Here is an 18,515-nt window from a genome sequence, read left to right on the forward strand (position 1 = left end):
TGAGGCTCAGGGAGGTTGAAGTATCTTGCCCCCACGACTAGTGAGTGTAGCAGAACTAGGAGGCGAGCTCAGGTCTCTCTGGCCTCAGAGCCCAAACTCTTAACCAATAAACTGTACCGTTCAATCCCCCATTTTGTTTTAGGACTAGAACACGTGGAGGAGGAATGGCAGCCAGTTGAGTGTGCAATCTGAATCATAGCTTGTATACATATCTGCAAGAAATGCAATTTGTGATTTCTCTTAAGTATGGGCGAAAGCTATCGCAGTTTACTAGAACTATTGGCTCTGTGGCTTTAGGCAGCCCTTGGGGGATTGTTTTAATGAATAGGCAAGACTAATTTTAATTAGCATAGCAGTTGTTTGTAAATGGCACTTGAGGGAGCCGACACACAATTTGTTCATCGGTATTTTATTAAACCTGCCCTCTGTGATCTTATATAGACTCTTTATTTGCACTACGAACGAGCAAGGAGGAATTTGCTAGGGAAGGGGCTCTGCCTGCCAATTTCAATGTCTTGAACCCTGAAACTGACTACTGCTTCTCCCTGAGTCGCAGAGTTGACATTTTCAAAGGAGGAGCTAAAGGAAGGGTCACTGTGTGTCATGGCCAAGAGCGTGGCCTTCAATGTTTGCCTAGTACAGCAATACAGCTACCTCAGACCCAGGGTCATCATCAGTAGGTTTCTGTAGATCCCAAATGAGGTGGGGCAAAAGAACCCAGTGGGTTGTTTTCATTTCAAGAAAAGGGCGGACATGTGAACTCAAGGGGTCTTGGCTGCAAGCCCTCCAATCTAGTCACATGGCCATAATGGACCCTCAGGACGAACCCCAAGCCCCCATCCTAGGGAGAGGCTCCATATGAGGGCGGGGCGAGTAGGCAGTCGCCCTTTGGTGCTGCTCCTACATAAGCTACCTCTCAGAGATCTTGTTAGGGGACATCTCCTGCATAGATGACTGCCTGCCCACTGGACGTTGGTTTAGGAGGTGGCTTTCTGGCACTTGGCCCCTAGGGGATACTCTTATCTACAAGGAGTTGCACTGGGAGTAACTCCCAAGAGCTTCTGATGCCAGGATTCTTCTGCATGGGCTCCCAGCTGCTGGGTGGGAAGAACTTGGTTGTGCCATCTGAGGGGATGGGAGTAAAGGAGCATGCTAGGGGGAAATCGTTCCTGACTTGGCGGGCTCACCGGATGCTTACGTGATACGTGATACCTCTTACAGGCATCACCTTGCCGTGTATAATTCCTGGGTCCTATGGTCCATCAGGCTTACCAGGAGCTCCCGGATTCCCAGGTATGGAATGAGTCCAGAGAAAGCCACTGAGCATACTCATAAGGGCCATGAGCCCAAGGAAGTGGGGCCCAGGCTGGCAGCATTTGGGGGGCACATTCCTCCCGAGAGGGTGGCCTTGAGCAGTGAGGAAATAGAATGGCTCCTGGAGTGGTCCGTGCGGTGGGGTAAGGCTAAGAGGCCCCCTGCCCTGCCCAAGAGACTAGGATTCTTGAGTGAACATCGCAAAGGTGACCAGGCACCCTGACTTTCCTTTCCCCTCACCACTCATGTTCGGGTTCGCAGGCCCTAAAGGGGCCCGTGGCCTCCCTGGGACCCCAGGCCAGCCTGGACTGCGTGGAAATAAAGGAGAGCCTGGAAGTCCAGGATTGGTTCAACTTCCTGAATTGCCAGGTAAGGAACGAAGTTTTTCCTCGCCTGCTTCTCTCCTCCCCTGTGACTGTGGCTTTGAATCGTGGTTGCCAGCCATCCATTGATCCCAGGCAGTGAGGTTTGTGCTCTGGTGTGGGTGGGGTGGTTTTGATCTCGTACTCAGGTGAGACAAGGCTTCAAGCTAGAGCGTGGCAGTGAGTCAGAGTGGTCAGGGCCATCAGCCAGGACAAGCGCTTCACTTTCAGATGAAGCTCAGGTGGAAAGTGCCTTTGCCTGAGGTCACAAAGTCACTAGTGACAGAGCTAGGACTCCACCGCTTAACTGACTGCCAAGCCTCTGGCAAGTTCCTGGATCAAATCCTTCTAGGTCACACAAAGATGTTCAGATGAGTCAGAGGGAAGTGGTTTCTTTCTATCCCTTTGCTCACACCCTGCGGCAAGCTTGTTCTCCACTGCCCCAGTGGTTCTTAAACTGTGTTCCCCAGAGCTGCAGCACCAGCATCTCCTGGGAACCTGTTAATAACAATGCAGACTCTTGGCCCCTCGGCAGAGCTACTGCTCAGAAGCTCGGGGCAGGGGGCGGTGGTGCCCAGCCATTTGGGTGTGGCCTAGCCCCCCCCCCCCCCCAGGTAGTTCTGACCCCCACTCAGTTTTTGAACCAGCCTGCTCTGCGGCATGGGGATCGTCACGGGCCAGACCCTCCATGGTTTATTTATCCAGCTTCAAACCCCTCCAACCACCCACGGAGGAGGGAGGCATGACAGCAGAGGATAGATGACTCCAGAAGAAATTGGGCCTTTGACGGAGAGTCCTGGGTATCACCTGGGCCCTTCGGCCAGTGGAGCTGCCCGGGGAGTGGGTTACTGGGCTCAGCCCCAGGCCTGGCCTCACTGAGCTAGAACCTTCTGCAGCTCACAGGGTGCAGTCCCCACCTCTGGGCATGTCCTCCCAGGACCAGAGGCTCTTGCCTTTCAAGAGAAGTGACACACATTATTGAAATGTTAGCTTTTGTAATAGAAAAACCCAAATCTGTCTCCAAGATCTCTACCCAGACCTATCCCTTCTAAACCTCCATGGCCTTTTTATTTTTTGCCTCTTTACATTTAGGATTTCCTGGACCTCGTGGGGAGAAGGGCTTGCCTGGGTTTCCTGGGTTCCCTGGGAAAGATGGCTTGCCCGGGGAACTTGGCAGTCCAGGTTTACCCGGTTCCAAGGGAGCCCCTGGTGACATCTTTGGTGCTGAGGATGGTGCTCCGGGGCAGCAAGGCCTACAGGGATTGCCAGGGGACAGAGGATTTCCTGGAGACTCTGGCTTTCCGGGACCCAAGGGTGAGTCTTTTTGACTCACTTATTTAACAGTCTATGGAAAGTCTTTCGGTGACCGGCATAGCCTTGCATGTATTCATGAGTACACGCTTGAGCCTGGGGTGGTGGATCCATGAGGGGGTGACACTGAAAAGTCATTTTGTTCTGTCTCTCCCTTCTGGGAACTTTTTCTTAAATCACCGGAGTCTGTTCTCCTTACTTAGTCAATCTGGAAGTGACCATGATGGAGAGTCCGGTTTCTGGTATAGCCTCTGATTTGCCGCGAGGGCTGGAACAGAGGAGGCCGTAGCACGGGGATGTACCCTGGGCCATGCTCTTGCGCGGCAAGTTGCTTTGGTCACCAGTCCCTGCTGTCCATCCAGGCTGTTGATCATCTGCCCCTTCCTTTCACTAGGTTTGCTTGGGAAGTCGGGCCTGTTAGGCCCCAAAGGTGAACGGGGCAGCCCTGGCACACCGGGCCACGTGGGACAGCCAGGGCCCCCTGGGCCTGATGGTCTATTTGGCGTCAAGGGCAAACCCGGGCTCCCGGGTGCACCAGGCTTTCCGGGCCCTTCAGGTAGGTTCTTTAGAGGAGGAGCCCCAGCTTGACAGCCTTAAGCCGGGCCTTGGGCCCTGGCGCCCCGAGGGGCAACAGAAGGAGTGCACCAGGGGCAGGGTCTAGAAGGATCCTCAACTTTCCCAACCTCTCACAGTTCCCAATCTCAGGGGGCCCTGGCAGTGCCAAGCAGAAGAGATTTCTGTACTTTAGCTTCCAAAAGGGTAGGTAGCTCGCATCCCTCCCCACCCCTCCCCCATGGCCTCGCTCCCCCTTTCCCAGTTCGAGAAACCACCCTAGTTGTGCAGGGGTGTCTAACCATCTCCGCTGGCTCGGCTGGGGCCCTGGGGAGCCTGCTTGGGGTCAGGGGGCAGAAGCTTGAACGGAGGGTGGCTACATGGTGGCCTGCCTCTTGGGCGAGCATGCCTCTGAGGACTGGGCCGTGGGGCTGACACCCCCCCTCCGGCTCCAGCCTAGTGTTCGAGGCTCCCCTGCTCCTCCTGCCACCTGCCTCACCCCTGCCTCCAGTGACTATGTTACCTCCCCACCTTACTCCTGGCCACGTGACTGAAGTTGAGTTTTTGCAGAACCGCTCAACTGCTTTTTATCCCCTTTAGCCTTCTGTGTTTCTGGGGTCTTCCCGTGGGCCGTCCAGGTGAGAAAACTACGCAAGCTCACAGGCTAACACCCCCACCGGCTTCGCTGCTCGAGGAATTCTCGGACTATATGCTAGAGCCTGGCAAGGCCAGGGGTCCCCGGACTCATGCTGGGGGGCTGGCCCCCATTGAATTTCCTTCCCTTGTTGTGGAATCCCCTTCCCAGCCCCCCATTAGAATCCTGGGGCTTGCAGCTCCTGGATGCTTTTCAATTCATGGAAAGCCAAGTCAGCCATTCATTGAGGTCCTCGGGGGCCCACATACCTCTGTCGTCACTGATTTAATCCTTTGGTTTTTTAATTTCCTTGCTTTGTACCTGAACATTCCACTTTGGCAGCAGCTCAGGAGGTTAATCCCATTGACCAACTTAAAGCCTGGTGAAAGAAATCCCAGAATACCTAGGAGACCAAATGGGCCTTGGGGATTTCTACAGGACTTGGCACTAGGGGGTCTTTCAACCTTAATGCCAAGGAACTGGCTGACTTAACTGCTTGCAAGAGGGATTAAAAGGGCAGCCCTGTATCCATGGCTCCCTGGGAGGCTGAAACAATGTCCGGCTTTAACCTCTGCTTCACCAGATTGGCTCAGGAAACAGTCATTGTGGCGTGGCTCAGAATGGACGTACCAGGGAGCTAGGGTCCAGTTGCCGCCCTGGCTTCCCAGAGCTCCATTCACAGGCGAAGATGTGAACCACATTCATAAAAGGGGGAAGAAGTTCTAATCGGAAGGGGTTTGCGCACCCTGCCAGCCACCGTGCCATGCTGAAAGTAATAGCCACTGGCGTGCGTGAGGCTCGGGGTGGTAAGCGCTAAGGCTTCAGCGAGCTGAGAAGCCTGCCAGTTAGCAGCCTGCACAGGGCCATTGTTAAGGGACCATTTCCAACACCCAGCCAGCCAGCCAACCAGAAGCCATGGGAACGGGCAGTGGCCCAGATCTGGACACAGCCTCCCTTGACGGCTGTCCTGTGTTCTCTCCTGTGCTAATTCAGGACATCCTGGAAAGAAAGGTGTAAGAGGCGAGACAGGTCCCCCTTCATCAGCTGGAAAGAGAGGCCTGCCGGGGCTGAAAGGCCTTCCGGGATCTCCAGGGCTGGTTGGCTTCTTGGGGAGCTCAGGCTTGCCAGGGAACACTGGGTTGCCAGGCCTGCCAGGTCTGAAGGGTAAGTAAAGTGGGTGGGACTGTTTGTGGTAAGAGCGTCGGGCGGAGCCGTGCTAAGGGAAGGCTCCCACCTAAGGTGAGTCACCCCTGCTGCTGGCTGGGTGGAGCGCTGGGCTGGGTAACGCTGTCAGGAAGGCCCAGGACAGTGACCGCCACGCTGGGTATACTCATTTGCTCCACCCCTTCCATGGGGCCCGATGGCTCTCCGTTTCTGCTAGACCACCAGAGGTTGGAGGGGAGGCGTCTCCATCTTATACAGAGGGAAATGACGGGCCCAAGGTCACACAGCCGATTAGCAACAGCACCTGGCTAGGGCTCACCTCCCTGCCTCCCGGTCCTAGGCTTTTTTTTTTTTTTCCTTTCTGTGCCACCCATGAGCTCTAACTTGGCACATCGTAAGAGAGGCGCCCACCTCCTCTTTCCTTCCTGTTGTTTTAGTGCCACGTCCCTGTTCAGGGAAGTAGTATAATATGTAAACATTAACAGCTGGGGCTTTGGACTTAGAGAAACGTGGGTTGGAATCCCTTCTTTGCAACTGCCAAGCTGTGTGATTTGGGGTAAGTTATTTAACCTCTCTGAGCGGCCCATTTCCTTGTATGTCAGGCAGGGATAATAAGAGAAGTTCTCGTTTCTCAACAGGTGAGAAGGGGTCTGTTGGACTGGCTGGTTTCCCGGGGATGCCTGGTCTCCCAGGTATTCCTGGCGCAAGTGGATTAAAGGGCATTTCTGGGTCAGCCGGAAGAGCGGGACCATCTGGACGGGCCGGTGGTGCAGGTGGAAAAGGTGAGCTCGGGAACTGAATTCTGAACTTGCTAGCCCCGCTTCCCAAGGTACATTTTGTCCATCGACCTTGAAGCTGGTGTGGCTTATACCCATCCTGTGTTAGATAATGAGATTTGGGGCTTCTGAACCCCAAACCTTGGCTTTTAAACCAAAAGATCTAATCACTTGTGAGTTTTTTGCCGCATGTTAGAGGCCTCATGGAACGTTCCCAGACGCTCAGTGGAGAGGGGTTTGGAGTAGGCTTCAAAGTTGCTGGCCGGCTTGGGCCCGTCCAGGGAGAGGGCATGCACATAGGTGGGAAGCTGGGGAGCCAGGGGCGGGGCAGGGCCCGGAAAGGAGGCCTGGGGGTGGTGCGGGAGGAGCTGAGATGAAAGGTCAGCCCGTGCCTGACCCCGTGTCTAAGCTTCCTCTCATGAGGGTCTCACGATCTACCCCCCCCCCCCCGCAGGAGACAGAGGCGACCCAGGGCCAGCTGGAATACCCAGCCCAAGACCGCCCACACTGAACATTCGATTCAAAGGAGACAAAGGCTCGAGAGGCTCAGCTGGATCCACCGGATTTCCTGGGCCCAGAGGTGCCGGGGGCAGGCAACGGGCAGGAGAAACGCTCATCTTCAACTTCCCTCCTGGGAAAAGAGGCCCCGCAGCACAAGACGCCCCCCCGCAAAGTGGCAGTGTGGGTGGCGGCAGGCGGTCCAGGGAGGCTGCCTTCTCTGGGCCTGAGGGGCGTCTGGACTTCAAGGCTGCCACTTTTCATTGCCACTCTGGAACTGAAGTTTTGAACCACAGACTGTGGTACCCCTGTTGTTCCCCCCGGAGAAGCCTGGCAGATGCTGGGACATGGGCACTGGCAGTGTTGAGCCGGGGTGGTGCTGACTGGTGCCCCCTAAGGCTGAAGGCACCTCCCCCACCCACACCTTCATACCGTACCCTCCCCCAGCTAGCCATCCCCAAGTCCCCAAGGCTACACTTTGTTTGCCTGTGATCCAGGGTCCTGCACCTTTGGGGAGCAGGTTTGCTCTTGCCCAGGATCTTTTCTCTAAGCCCTTTACTTTTTTCCCAGGTGACAAAGGAGAGGTTGGCCCCCCGGGGCCACCAGGATTGCCTGGAGCTCCCGGCTTCCCCAGTACCATCAAGGGACTCATTGGGAGAGCAGGCCTCCCTGGCTCCGCAGGACAACGGGGCTTACCTGGCCTGAAGGGGTCCCCTGGAATCACAGGTTTCCCAGGAATACCAGGGGAAAGCGTAAGTGCACCCAGCTCTTGGTCTCTGCACCAGGGAAGGACCTCTGTAGCAGGGGGACAGGCCCCTGCGCCCCATCTTTCTGGCCCCAGCCCACTTCCCGGCCCCTTCCCCTAGCTCACCCTAGATGAAGCCCTCTCCCTGAGTCTGGCAGGTCTTCCCCCACCCCTTTCCTGAAGGTTCCTTCCTCTGGACCTTTGTTCATGCTCTCTCCCCCACAGGGCAGAGCCTCCTCCTCTGCAACTAACTGGCTAATGCCCACCCGTGCTTTGGGCCCCAGCCCCAGGCACCCACTCCCCCAGTAGTCTCGGAGCTCCCACCCTGCAGGCATGCTGCACTTCTCATTGCTTATATGAATCCCAGTTGGTTCTGTGTGGGCCCGATTTCCTCAACGAGATTGTCAGGCCTTGAGAACGAGTCCTTACACATTCTTCTAGAAGTCCGCACCCCGCCGCCGCCCCCGCCCTTGAGCTAGGCACATCGTAAGACTTTGGTACAGGCCTCTTGACGTTGTGATTTCAGAAAGGTCATTGTTGACAAGTGGCAAATAACCAAATCAGCTTGTCTGGGTCCTTCAAAGGCAGGGCAACAGAATAGGCATAGGCACGAGACGGAGCTGGGTTCGGATCTCTGTCCCCCGCTCATCAGCTCTGTGATTCTGTGCATATTGCTTACCTTGCCTGAGCCTCGCGTTTCTCATCTGCACAAAACGGAAATGATCCTCAAACCTCCTTCGGGACAGCAGTGAGGATTAAACGCACTAATCCACGTAAAGCGCTTAGCTTGGTATCTGGCAAATGGTGGGCTCTCCATAAGTAGTAGCCGTCATAGTAGCAGTACTGAAGGGACCGAATGAACTGGATCCCAGAATGCCTGTGCTCCCTGCAGGCAAAGTCCCTGTCCCTCTAAAAGCATCAGTCCATCTGATGGAGAGTGGAGAGAACACACACACACACACACACACACACACACACACACACACACATCCCAGAAGCAACTGCAAAAGAAAGTATTCTTAGCTGGATGGTCCTGACCCCTCCTGCCCTAGGAGGGATGGAGTCAAAGTGGGAAAGCATTCTGGGAGGGATCCCAGCGTGAGCAAAGGCTCAGAATGAACAGATATCCCAAATGTGTAGAAAAAGCCAGGCAAATGGAGGGGGCATCCAGGGTGGGGAGGTCAGCGAACACAGAGACCCGGCCCAGAACTCAGATTCCCACGCAAGGCACTAGGTAGTGTACGTCTTTACTACGGATGGCTCCGCAACTCAAAAACCACACCAACTCCCGGGGGAGTCACTGGACTGATGGCAGCTGACACGCCCACGTCCCAGACTCAGACAGAGTGCTGGACATGAGTCAGTCAAGGCAGTTTTTCCCGTGAAAATGGTCACATCAGCCCAAACGCAGACTCCAGGACCTGCGCACATCCAGCCTGCTACGTGGTTCCTTGCAGGGACCCGAAGCTTGCAGGACTCGCAGCTGAGGGCTGTCGCCCTGCCCGGTGAGGCAATCCTTTTCCTTGTGCGTTGTGGCTCCAGAGCTTTGGCATGGGTGCCGCTAGCTGACTGTCTGCAGAGCACACCACCAAGAATCCGGCCGGACGGTCACGTCCTGTATTTTCAAAGAGACTTGCTACAATAGCCATACCTTGATTTCCCAAGATTCTCATTTTGATAGCCACTGGGAAGTTATGAATGACGAGACCAGGATTAATCTGCAGATAGAGTCCCTCCCCTAAAAACCCTGACTATGTTTTTCCACCCTTGGCTCATCACCTTCCCTTCCGCAGGATGCCTCCTCCACCCACCTACCCCTGCCACAGCGTACACAGTAGACCTCTCTCAGGCAATGGTTTGTGGGGTGGGCGGTGAGAGCGTGGGAGGCCCTGAGCTCCGGGCAGAAACAATGATTTCCATATTTTTCGAAGGGTTCAAAGGGTCTCAATGGAACTCCCGGACTCCCAGGAACATCTGGTCTCCCAGGTTCAAAAGGTGAGGAGCATAATCCCTTCCAGTTCCATCCATGTCGATGCAAATGGGGGGTATTCATCCTTTCTGATGGCTGAGTAATATTCCATTGTATAGATGCTAAGTGAAATACATCAAGCAGAGAAAGACAATTACCATATGGTTTCACTCACATGTGGAACATCAGGAATAGTGCAGAGGACCACAGGGGAAGGGAGGGACAACTGAATGGGAAGAAATCAGAGAGGGAGAGAAACCATGAGAGACTCCAGGAAACAAACTGAGGGTTACAGAAGGGAAGGGTGTGGGGGGATGGGGTAACAGGGTGATGGACATTAAGGAGGGTGCATGTTGTGATGAGCACTGGGTGTTATACGCAACTAATGAATCATTGAACACTGCATCAAAAACTAACGATGTACTATATGCTGGCTAACTGAACATAATTAATAATTAAAAAAAAAAGTGAGGAGCATTTTCTCTTTTAATGGGTGTTTCCAGAGCAAGGTGGATTTCTAGCAGGCTCAGGGTTCTTGGGGAAGGAAACTCGGTGTTCAAGGGGAAGTGAATTGATTTACCTTTCCCCTTTGGCCAAGACCCCTTTGCAAAGGGCTTTGCTCCTCAAAGACGTGTGACAAACAGTGGTTTGACCCACTTGCCTTCCAAACTCAGCAGCAGAAGAGGGCCTCGGCTCAAGACAGTCTTTTTCCCTGCTGAGCCCGGCCCACGGGGCAGGAAAATTTCCCATACTTGCCATCATCATTGTTCCATTCTGGTGATGTTTTAGCACCCCTCCTCCCATCTTCTCTGCCCATACTGAACCTAGCGATGTCTTCCCAATGGAGATATGCTTCACGTAGCAGCATTTCTTGCCAGTAGCCTGATAACATCCCAGCCTTTTTTTGGTGATTGGTCACTTTTTACCCAATGCATAGTTTTGTCAAAGATCTCTGGCTACGTTGAATCTGAAAAGGTTTTGCCATCAAAAGATCTCTTTGCTGCAAAATGAGCTCTAGCTTCTCCTGACCACTTGGACAATATCTTCATATCCCCAGGAGATCAAGGTCAGACACTTGGAATTTCCGGTAGCCCAGGACCCAAGGGACAACCTGGGGAGTCTGGTTTTAAAGGTAAGTCTACTGTCCTTTTATCTCACGTGTCTCACAAGCTCCTCAAAACTGAGGATCGGGAGGAATTGGGGAGGTCAACCCCGAGTTCTGTAACTTCTTTCCAGTGCAAAGAAATTCCTACCCTGACACGTATCCACTCATAGGCAGCCCACGGTTTCCCCAAGCAAACCAGTCTACTCTTCCTTTGAGACTCATGAGTTAAGTCGAATAAGACCTTTGGGATAATGGCATCCACTTCCTCCGTTTATAATTATCTAAACTGGTTCTCGAACATTTCCACCCATTTCCACCCATTGTTCCTCCTTATGGGGGCACACAGAGCACGTTTACTTACCTTAGCGGGCAGCACCTTGCAAATGCAAAGACAGGTCTTCTATTACCATCCTTTTCAGAGTTTTTCATTGGACCAGGCTCTCTTGACAGTTCAAGGAGCTTTCCTTTCCTGCTCCCCCTCCCCTGGGAAAAACACGGTGCCCGAAACGGGGCCTGACCACTCAGCATTTTTCTTGATGTTGTAGGCGAGAAAGGAACAGATGGATTCGGTGGTGATGTGGGTTTCCCAGGAAGCAAAGGTGAAGATGGGAATGTTGGTATTTCTGGAGATGTTGGCCTTCCCGGCTCCCCAGGTACGGTGCCACCCAACGACTATATTCTGAAAAAGTGAGGGTCAGCTTCAAGCCGTGGCCCACTCTGAGCTCCTGCCTTGCTTTCACTTTCAGGACTCCCCGGGATTGCAGGCATGAGAGGAAATCCAGGGTTTCCGGGTTCTCCAGGCCATCCAGGGGCAACTGGGCCCCTGGGACCTTCTGGCCTAATGGGAAGCAAAGGTATGTCTATTTGAGAGGAGGCCATGGGGAAAGAGGTTCTTCCCTCAGAAAAAGGACAGCAGCTCCTTTATATTAGGAGACACTCTCTGGGGGCAAGCCATTTCCGGGGGAGTCACTGACTGGCCATGTGACAGATAACGGGAAGAGAAGAACAGGGAATCCATGGAGAGAAGAGTTAGCGAGCAAGGCTGTTGTCCTGGCACACACAGGCTTCCCCTGACTTCAGGGTTGGGTAGCGAGTCTCTGGGAGGTGGCACCTCACTGCGTCCTCGAAGAGACCTAATCATCTACCACCCTGCTCTTAAAGCTGTATGGGTCTCTAATGAGACTCAGGAAAAGCTAGGGTGGAGGTTAGGGAGCGGTCTGCTCCCCCTTAGGGCATTAAGTAAGGCCTCCAGAAAGACCATGACCTTTAAAATGAGGACTTTGGAAGGCCCTGGGGGGCAGGAACTTTGGCTGACCCTTCACGATTCCAAAGTTGCCAGAGCCATTTCTGATAACTCTGTCTCCTCAGGTTTCCCTGGACTTCCTGGTTTACATGGACTGAATGGGCTTCCAGGAACCAAGGGAACCCATGGAACTCCAGGTAAGGAAGACCCTCAAGGGCAAGGAGGAGAGCATCGGCTCTTCCAGAAGGCTGGCAGGGGGCTGGCCATGGGTTCTCAACTGTGGGGTATCCCATATCCTTCAGCTCACAGATCTCCTTGCCAGGCCCCCGATCTGAGGTGCCTTGATTTGTGGAGGAAGGAGGAAGGGGGAAGGAGTTTGTTCTTCTACCCAGAATGAGCTCTCCTTCCGATTACTTCAGTACTCAGCTTCTGGTGCGCGTCAGGCAGGCCCCCAGCCCGTGAGCTAGGCATGAGGGCCTCGCCCGCACTGAGTTTTGTCCCTCTTCTGTCTGCATCTCCTCCTAGGACCTAGTATAACCGGCGTGCCTGGGCCAGCTGGCCTGCCCGGTCCCAAAGGGGAAAGAGGTTCTCCAGGAACTGGCCTCGGTACCCCAGGGAAGCCAGGCGTGAAAGGACAAAAAGGTGGCCGAGGTAAGTGAGCCCAAGTCAGGCCTTAGAGAAGCTGAGTAAGGCCCAGCTGGGGAGCCAAGGTCGGGGCTCCTCAGGGCCACGTGGCTCACAGGGTTGAGCTGTGCATGTCTTCACATCTCTGGGGAGCTCGGAACCCAGTGGAACTGACTGCTGGGGGGGGGGGGGCATGCCTAGGGCTTTCCCGGAAGGTGTGTCAAGGAGCAGTCCGGTGAGCTCCTTCTAGCCTCCATATTCCCTCCTGCTCTCCCTTATTAACCCCAGGGGCTCTCTTGTGCCCTTGGCCAGGGCCTGACTTTAAAGGTCCTGAGGTCCAGGGCTTGTCCACTTAGCAAGAGATTTGCCGGAAGTTCCTCAGCATCCAGGGTGGATGGCGCTCTACTCCCAGGGCTCTAAGACAGCATGGCTGCCGGAAGGAGCCCAAGACTGAGGATAAATGTCTCCCTGGGAGAGACACTCACAGGCACTCAGTTAGGATCTGTCGGGTTTACTAGAAAGCAGGTTTTGCCCTAATCTCGGCTCCTGACTCATGATATCAAGTGAAGTCTCCTTCCGAGCTTTCCTTTCCCCACCTCTCAAGTGGCAAGAATGAAATCTGAGTCTCTCCCTCTCCTTGCGAATGTTCTGAAGACCCAGATACATGGCACTCGATGTAAAACAGGAAACAAATTTAGTGTAGCATCACACCTAGGAGTATGGGCTCTGAAGTCAGACCACTGGATTCAGATTCCAGCTCTACCCCCTCACTGGCTATATGACCTTGAACAAGGAAGTGACTTGCCCCTCAATCCCCAATGGACCCTTCATTTTCCTTTTCTGTAAAATGGGCATAATAAGAGAGTCGAGAACACAGGTTTGGTGAGGAACCAATGAGGAGCGAGGTAATAGGTATAAAAGCACTTAGTGCAGCACCTGGCACATAGTAGGTGCTCAAGAAACATTGTCCGTTATATCATGATGTGTTCCCCAGGGCAATCCTATTTGCAAAATGTTCTGCTCCTCCGTTATGGTTCTGGAGCTTGAGGTCCCCACGCATCTAATTTATGTGCATGTTTGTATAATGCGTGTCTGTTTTCCAGGAACTGATTTCTACATTAATTCATTTTCTGCTGAATTTTATATTGGTGCATCTGCTCTCTCTGTGTTTACTCTTTCTTTTGGTCGGGACCAACCTGTTCTTTTCTGAAAGCCAGCAGCTTCTTCCGAGTGGGGGCTCCCACAGGGTCTGAGCCCATAGGGAGAGAGTGTGGCTACTTTCACAGGAGGTAGAAAAGAGGGGACCCAGATAGAAGCAAAACCCAGATGGTTTCCCATCTTGACTATGGATGCCTGGTCATTAAATTATCCATTTCCTTTTGCTCTCTGAGGTAATAACAAAATCACAATGAAAAATGTAGTAAACAACACATGTGAAGATGGATACAGCTCAGGAACATGATGTTGATTTTAAAAAAAACAAAAACAAAACCGTTGGGTATGATTCCACTGATTGAAGTTTATAAATAAATGAAAACAAGCAATATATCGTTTAGGGACACAGATATGTGTGGTCAAACTGTGGGAATGATAAACACAAAATTCAGGAGTGGTAGCCCCTCGAGAGGGAGGGAAGGTGGTAGGGATCTGCGAAGGGCATGCAAAGAAGTTCAAAGGTAATGCCATCTTTGTCTTAAACTGGGTGGTGGGAGCAGAGATGTTCATTGTTATCTGGGTGAGTTTTTACTTGCGATTTATAAATATTCTGCTCTTCTCAATATTTAATTAAAACATTGTTTTAAAAGTATACAGCAAATATCTTCCCCCCCATAGAAACCTAACTCTGTTACGATCATAGAAATCAGTGTAAAATGAAGATTTACCCTGAAGCAAACTTCCTAAAGCAGTCCCTGTCCCTATAATACCTTTATCTAAAGAACTTTGAATCACACCCTTCGTTGTCGCATTTGCGCTAGATATTTAGAGGCTGCATTTGTGCATCTAAGCTTTTTTTAAGTCTCAGACACTGAAATGAGTTGGAAAAACATGCCATCGGGCATTTTCATGTGCTCCTTTAAAGTGTCTCATTCTTAAAGAAATACATGAGCTTTTTTTTTTTTAACTACTTGAGACCAGGAGGACCTTTATTTCAGTTTTAATGCTAGATTGGTACAATTCTAAACTCAAAAAACAGATAAAAAGAGAAGGCAGCTCCAAAAACTACTATGGGAGCTTTTTATACTCTGTGTGCTGCCCACAGCACCATCTGGTATCTTGTTTATTGCTTTTTGCTTCATTTCACCATATATATATATTTTATATTTATATATAAAAATATATGTATGTGTATATATAAAGCTATATTTTCAGGAAAAAACACAATATGTCTCTCTGTTCAGATGTTTACCTTTGTGACAAAGAAAAATACTTGAAAGATTCATCAAGACATAACTGACCATACTTAAAAGTAACACCACGTGGCTTAACAACTTGTTTTTCTTGTTTTCTTTTGTTTCGTCTCCAGACCTATAATAATTGGAGTCTTTTCTTGAAATTTACTTTTTTATTCTTTATGTTCCCTCTGCATTCAGTTCACTAATGAGCTGTAAAAACCACCGGAATTCACCAGTCCGCCATCTCTCTTTATGCATTTTTATGGATTTACTATTTCTTTAACAGAATACAATAAGTTCCACATTAATATTTCTGGCTTTCTTCATCAGAAAAATAAAAATTCAACATTAGTATTTTTGGATTTTATTGTTACAAAGAAACAGAAAATCATCTCGACCACCAGAATAGTTTTCAACCAGTAGGAATCTATTTCTCGTCATTGGAATGTATCCTAGAATATGCCAAAATAATAAATACATTTCTTTCATGCTACAAGTATAAGATGGACTTTGACATTTTACATATGGCTTTGATGTGGTTTCCCATCAGGATTCCATGTATGTCTTCATATGCATATTCAATAAATCTTCTGTAATCAGTTGAAATTTTCTGGTTTTGAACGTTATAGTAGAAATCGTTCCACAAACAGAAAAGAAGTAAAAAATATCGGAGCAGACAGGTATTCTTTATCTACTCTAATAAATAGCTTTTCTCTTTGACCAAAAGGGGGGGGCGGGATGTGGTATAGAGAAATTTGTTCTATAGGCAATTAAGCAAGCAGCCAGCTGGTATCACCGATTGCCTGTCAAAGCCTTTCCCAGTTTGCCTAGAAGACCCAGAAACTAGCCCTAGGAGACACCAGGAGCCGTACTGCCCTTGGGGCCTGCATTTGGACCCAGCACGCGGCTCTTCTGGCTGGAGCCCGTGCCCCACCTCGGCCCTCATACCTTCTCTGGGCAGCCCCAGACATAACTGGCTAATTCAGTGAAAATGTGCCCACAGGGCCAGAAGGTTTAAAAAACACTTTAAAGAAACTTCAGTTCCAGATGTTGCAGTCATGCCTTCTTTTCTTCCCCATTTGAGGGAAATCTGTCTGAAATAGTTCCATTTCCAGTGACACTGGAAGCTAGAACTTTCCAAAGCTCCCTCCCGAGGAGGAACTGCGGCACCTGCTGGGGGGTGGAGGGGGGTGCGCGGGGCGGGGGGTGGAACAGGGAGTCACTGTGACCTCGTGTGGGCTGTGCTCCTCCGCTGGCTGCAAAGGGAGACCAACCGACCGACGGGAGAAGAGCCCTCTGCTGGCGTTCGCCGGTCTGGCCCCTACCTAACCGCTTCCACTTTCTCTGGGAGAGCCTGGCCACACCAAGCCCATAGCGGCCCCTTTTTATTTCTTCTTTGCAGGTTTCCCAGGTCTCCAGGGCCCTGCTGGTCTGCCCGGTGCCCCAGGCCTCTCCTTGCCCTCAGTCATAGCGGGACAGCCTGGCGACCCTGGGCGACCAGGCCTAGATGGAGAGCGAGGTAAAGACAGGAAGCCCCCCGCAAGAGGTTTGGCCTTCACCTTTTGTCCGGATTTGGGAGAGGTCCTAATACAGTCCGGCCCCATTCCTACTGCTGGACAGGCATGGGCCTGCTTGGCCTCACATCCCTCCCCCAGCAGGGACAACAGGGGACTGGAACGGGCTGCATTTGCTCAGAGCGATCAGGAAGGTCCAGGCCCTGGGACCCCACACACAGCAAGGGAACATTCTCTGCCCTGGGAAACAGGCTTTGGCTTCCTAGCAGCGCTGAGGCCTTCAGCAGTGGCCACTTCCTGCTCACCGGCCCTCATTCCTCTTCTGATCTTATCCTTAGGCCGCCCAGGCTCCCCGGGGCCCCCGGGGCCCCCTGGGCCGTCCTCCGATCAAGGTGACCCTGGAGACCCCGGCTTCCCTGGAGTTCCTGGCCCTCAAGGGTCCAAGGGAGACCAAGGAATTCCAGGTTTCTCCGGCCTCCCTGGAGAGCTAGGACTGAAAGGTATGGCTGCTCGGCCGGTGGTTGGGCCCTTTCCCACTCCACAGTTAGAGATAGCCCCTTCCCGCAGCCCCGTGAAGAGAGGCCCGCTGATCGTGCTCTTCCCGCCCTCAAATCTGCCTCGACTTCACCCCACCACCCCTCACCCGCACCACCGTGCCAGGCCCTGACTTGCTCTCCTTTGGACTTTGCCAGGCGTGAGAGGTGAGCCTGGCTTCATGGGGATTCCAGGCAAGGTTGGGCCACCCGGAGACCCAGGACTTCCCGGAATGAAGGGGAAGGCAGGGCCCAGAGGTGAGTTGAGAGCACACGCCCGGCTGATCCTGAGCTCGAGGGACAGGTCTGGGGGTCACGTGCCCACAGGAGTTACTGCTCACCACACCAGGAAAGCCTGGGTGTCTGAGGCAGCAGCAGGAAGTTCCTCCAGGGACATACCGTGGTTCATGAGGTAGGAACCACAGAATTTGAAAAGAAGGAAGAGGCTTGGCCTGACCTTGGCCCAGTCCTGCATGAATGATGGGTAATTCTGAGGCTGAGTAGATAGGAGCAGTTTGCACCCAGAGAGTCCAGGGGTGAGAATATGAATCGCTGGCAGAGGCCCTAAGGTCTCCATGCCAGCTTCAGGTATGCCACAAGCGAGGGAGGGAGGTGACACCCGATTCCTGGGGGACAGGCCTTGGGGACATCTCTGCCTCCAGCAGCTCCTGGGACTGAAGGCCACTGCCACCATGGGGCCGGCTACTGATCTCCCCTCTGCATGCCTTCTGCCTTGGTGGGCACGTTCGGTTTGGTTTGCACTCATTGCCACTTACCCACGGGCTCAATTCTGGAAATGAAGAAGGACCCTTTCTATCCTTTACCGCCAGCCCCTCACGCATCCCCAACCTCTCAGCAAGCCCCGCGGGCTGCCTCCTCTTGATGCGCCTCGCATCTGCTCACCTCTCAGCACCTCCCTTGCTGCCACCGGGGTCCAGAGCACCGCTGGTTCTCACAGGAATCACGGCAGCCACCTACTAACCGGCCTCCCAGCTTCCTCCCCCGTTGGGCAGCTCCCCCAACAATCATTTCTCCACGAAGCAGTCGGAGAGACCTTTTACGCCATAAGTCATCCACTGGCTTCCCATAGCAGAGCAATAAACTGTGGCTCCCAAAGTCCCAGGGGACACCTCCCAATTCATCCTCATCATCAGCCCTTCCTCTTTTCTGTTCCCCTTCTTTGCCACACCTGCCTCTTTCATTTAGCCAACCTGGTTGACCCCAGGGCCTTTGCACAGGAGAGTTCTACTTCCTAGAGTCCTCTTGCCCTCCCCTCCAGCCCCACTCCTTCTAACTCTCTGATGGTCTCAGCTTAAATGTCACTGCTTGTAAGAGGCCACTTATCCCCTCTTTCTCAAGCCGGTTCTCCACCCCAGAGCCCCCTCGGCTCACTGTCACCATCCGTGTCACTGCCACTGCACTGTTCATTTCCTTTGTAGCGCTTCTCACAACTGGCAGGAAGACGAACGGTATTTGTCAGGTTATGCATCTTCCATCTCTGTCAACGGACCGTAGTCTCCACAGCGGTCTGTCTTATTCACTGCTCCATCCCTCAGTCTACCAGGGTGTGGCACATAGTAGGCACTTGAGAAATATTTGGTCAGTGAATTAGTAAGCAGATTGGCTCATGTGGCCATGAGTAAACCGGCAGGCCAGGCTCAAGGTCCCAGGCCGTGGTGCCCGCTAAACCTCCGAGGACGCCTCCCCTTGGCCTCCTTGGCGCTGTGCTCTGACCAGTGAGGGAGTGAACCAGCGACCCCAGCCCCGAACAAAGGCCC

General features: G+C 52.6%; 1 protein-coding gene across 7 annotated transcripts in view; it reads left to right on the plus strand.

The window, feature by feature from the left end:
• COL4A6 (collagen type IV alpha 6 chain) overlaps positions 1-18,515 on the plus strand; it is a 268,861-nt gene that overhangs the window by 242,761 nt on the left and 7,585 nt on the right. For all 7 annotated transcript variants that reach the window (XM_073885698.1, XM_073885697.1, XM_073885699.1 and 4 more), the window contains 17 exons: positions 1,222-1,293; positions 1,576-1,683; positions 2,769-2,990; positions 3,382-3,543; positions 5,167-5,337; positions 5,976-6,119; positions 6,568-6,693; positions 7,182-7,363; positions 9,288-9,351; positions 10,383-10,457; positions 10,976-11,083; positions 11,177-11,284; positions 11,799-11,870; positions 12,199-12,324; positions 16,093-16,209; positions 16,543-16,704; positions 16,897-16,995. In XM_073885698.1, the coding sequence (XP_073741799.1) occupies positions 1,222-1,293; positions 1,576-1,683; positions 2,769-2,990; positions 3,382-3,543; positions 5,167-5,337; positions 5,976-6,119; positions 6,568-6,693; positions 7,182-7,363; positions 9,288-9,351; positions 10,383-10,457; positions 10,976-11,083; positions 11,177-11,284; positions 11,799-11,870; positions 12,199-12,324; positions 16,093-16,209; positions 16,543-16,704; positions 16,897-16,995 (2,118 nt within the window). The remainder of the gene's footprint in view (positions 1-1,221; positions 1,294-1,575; positions 1,684-2,768; positions 2,991-3,381; positions 3,544-5,166; positions 5,338-5,975; positions 6,120-6,567; positions 6,694-7,181; positions 7,364-9,287; positions 9,352-10,382; positions 10,458-10,975; positions 11,084-11,176; positions 11,285-11,798; positions 11,871-12,198; positions 12,325-16,092; positions 16,210-16,542; positions 16,705-16,896; positions 16,996-18,515) is intronic.

This window comes from Callorhinus ursinus, unplaced genomic scaffold (assembly GCF_003265705.2).
Source record: "Callorhinus ursinus isolate GAN/ISIS: 27379988/994484 unplaced genomic scaffold, GSC_fseal_2.0 scaffold65, whole genome shotgun sequence".
NCBI lineage: Eukaryota > Metazoa > Chordata > Mammalia > Carnivora > Otariidae > Callorhinus > Callorhinus ursinus.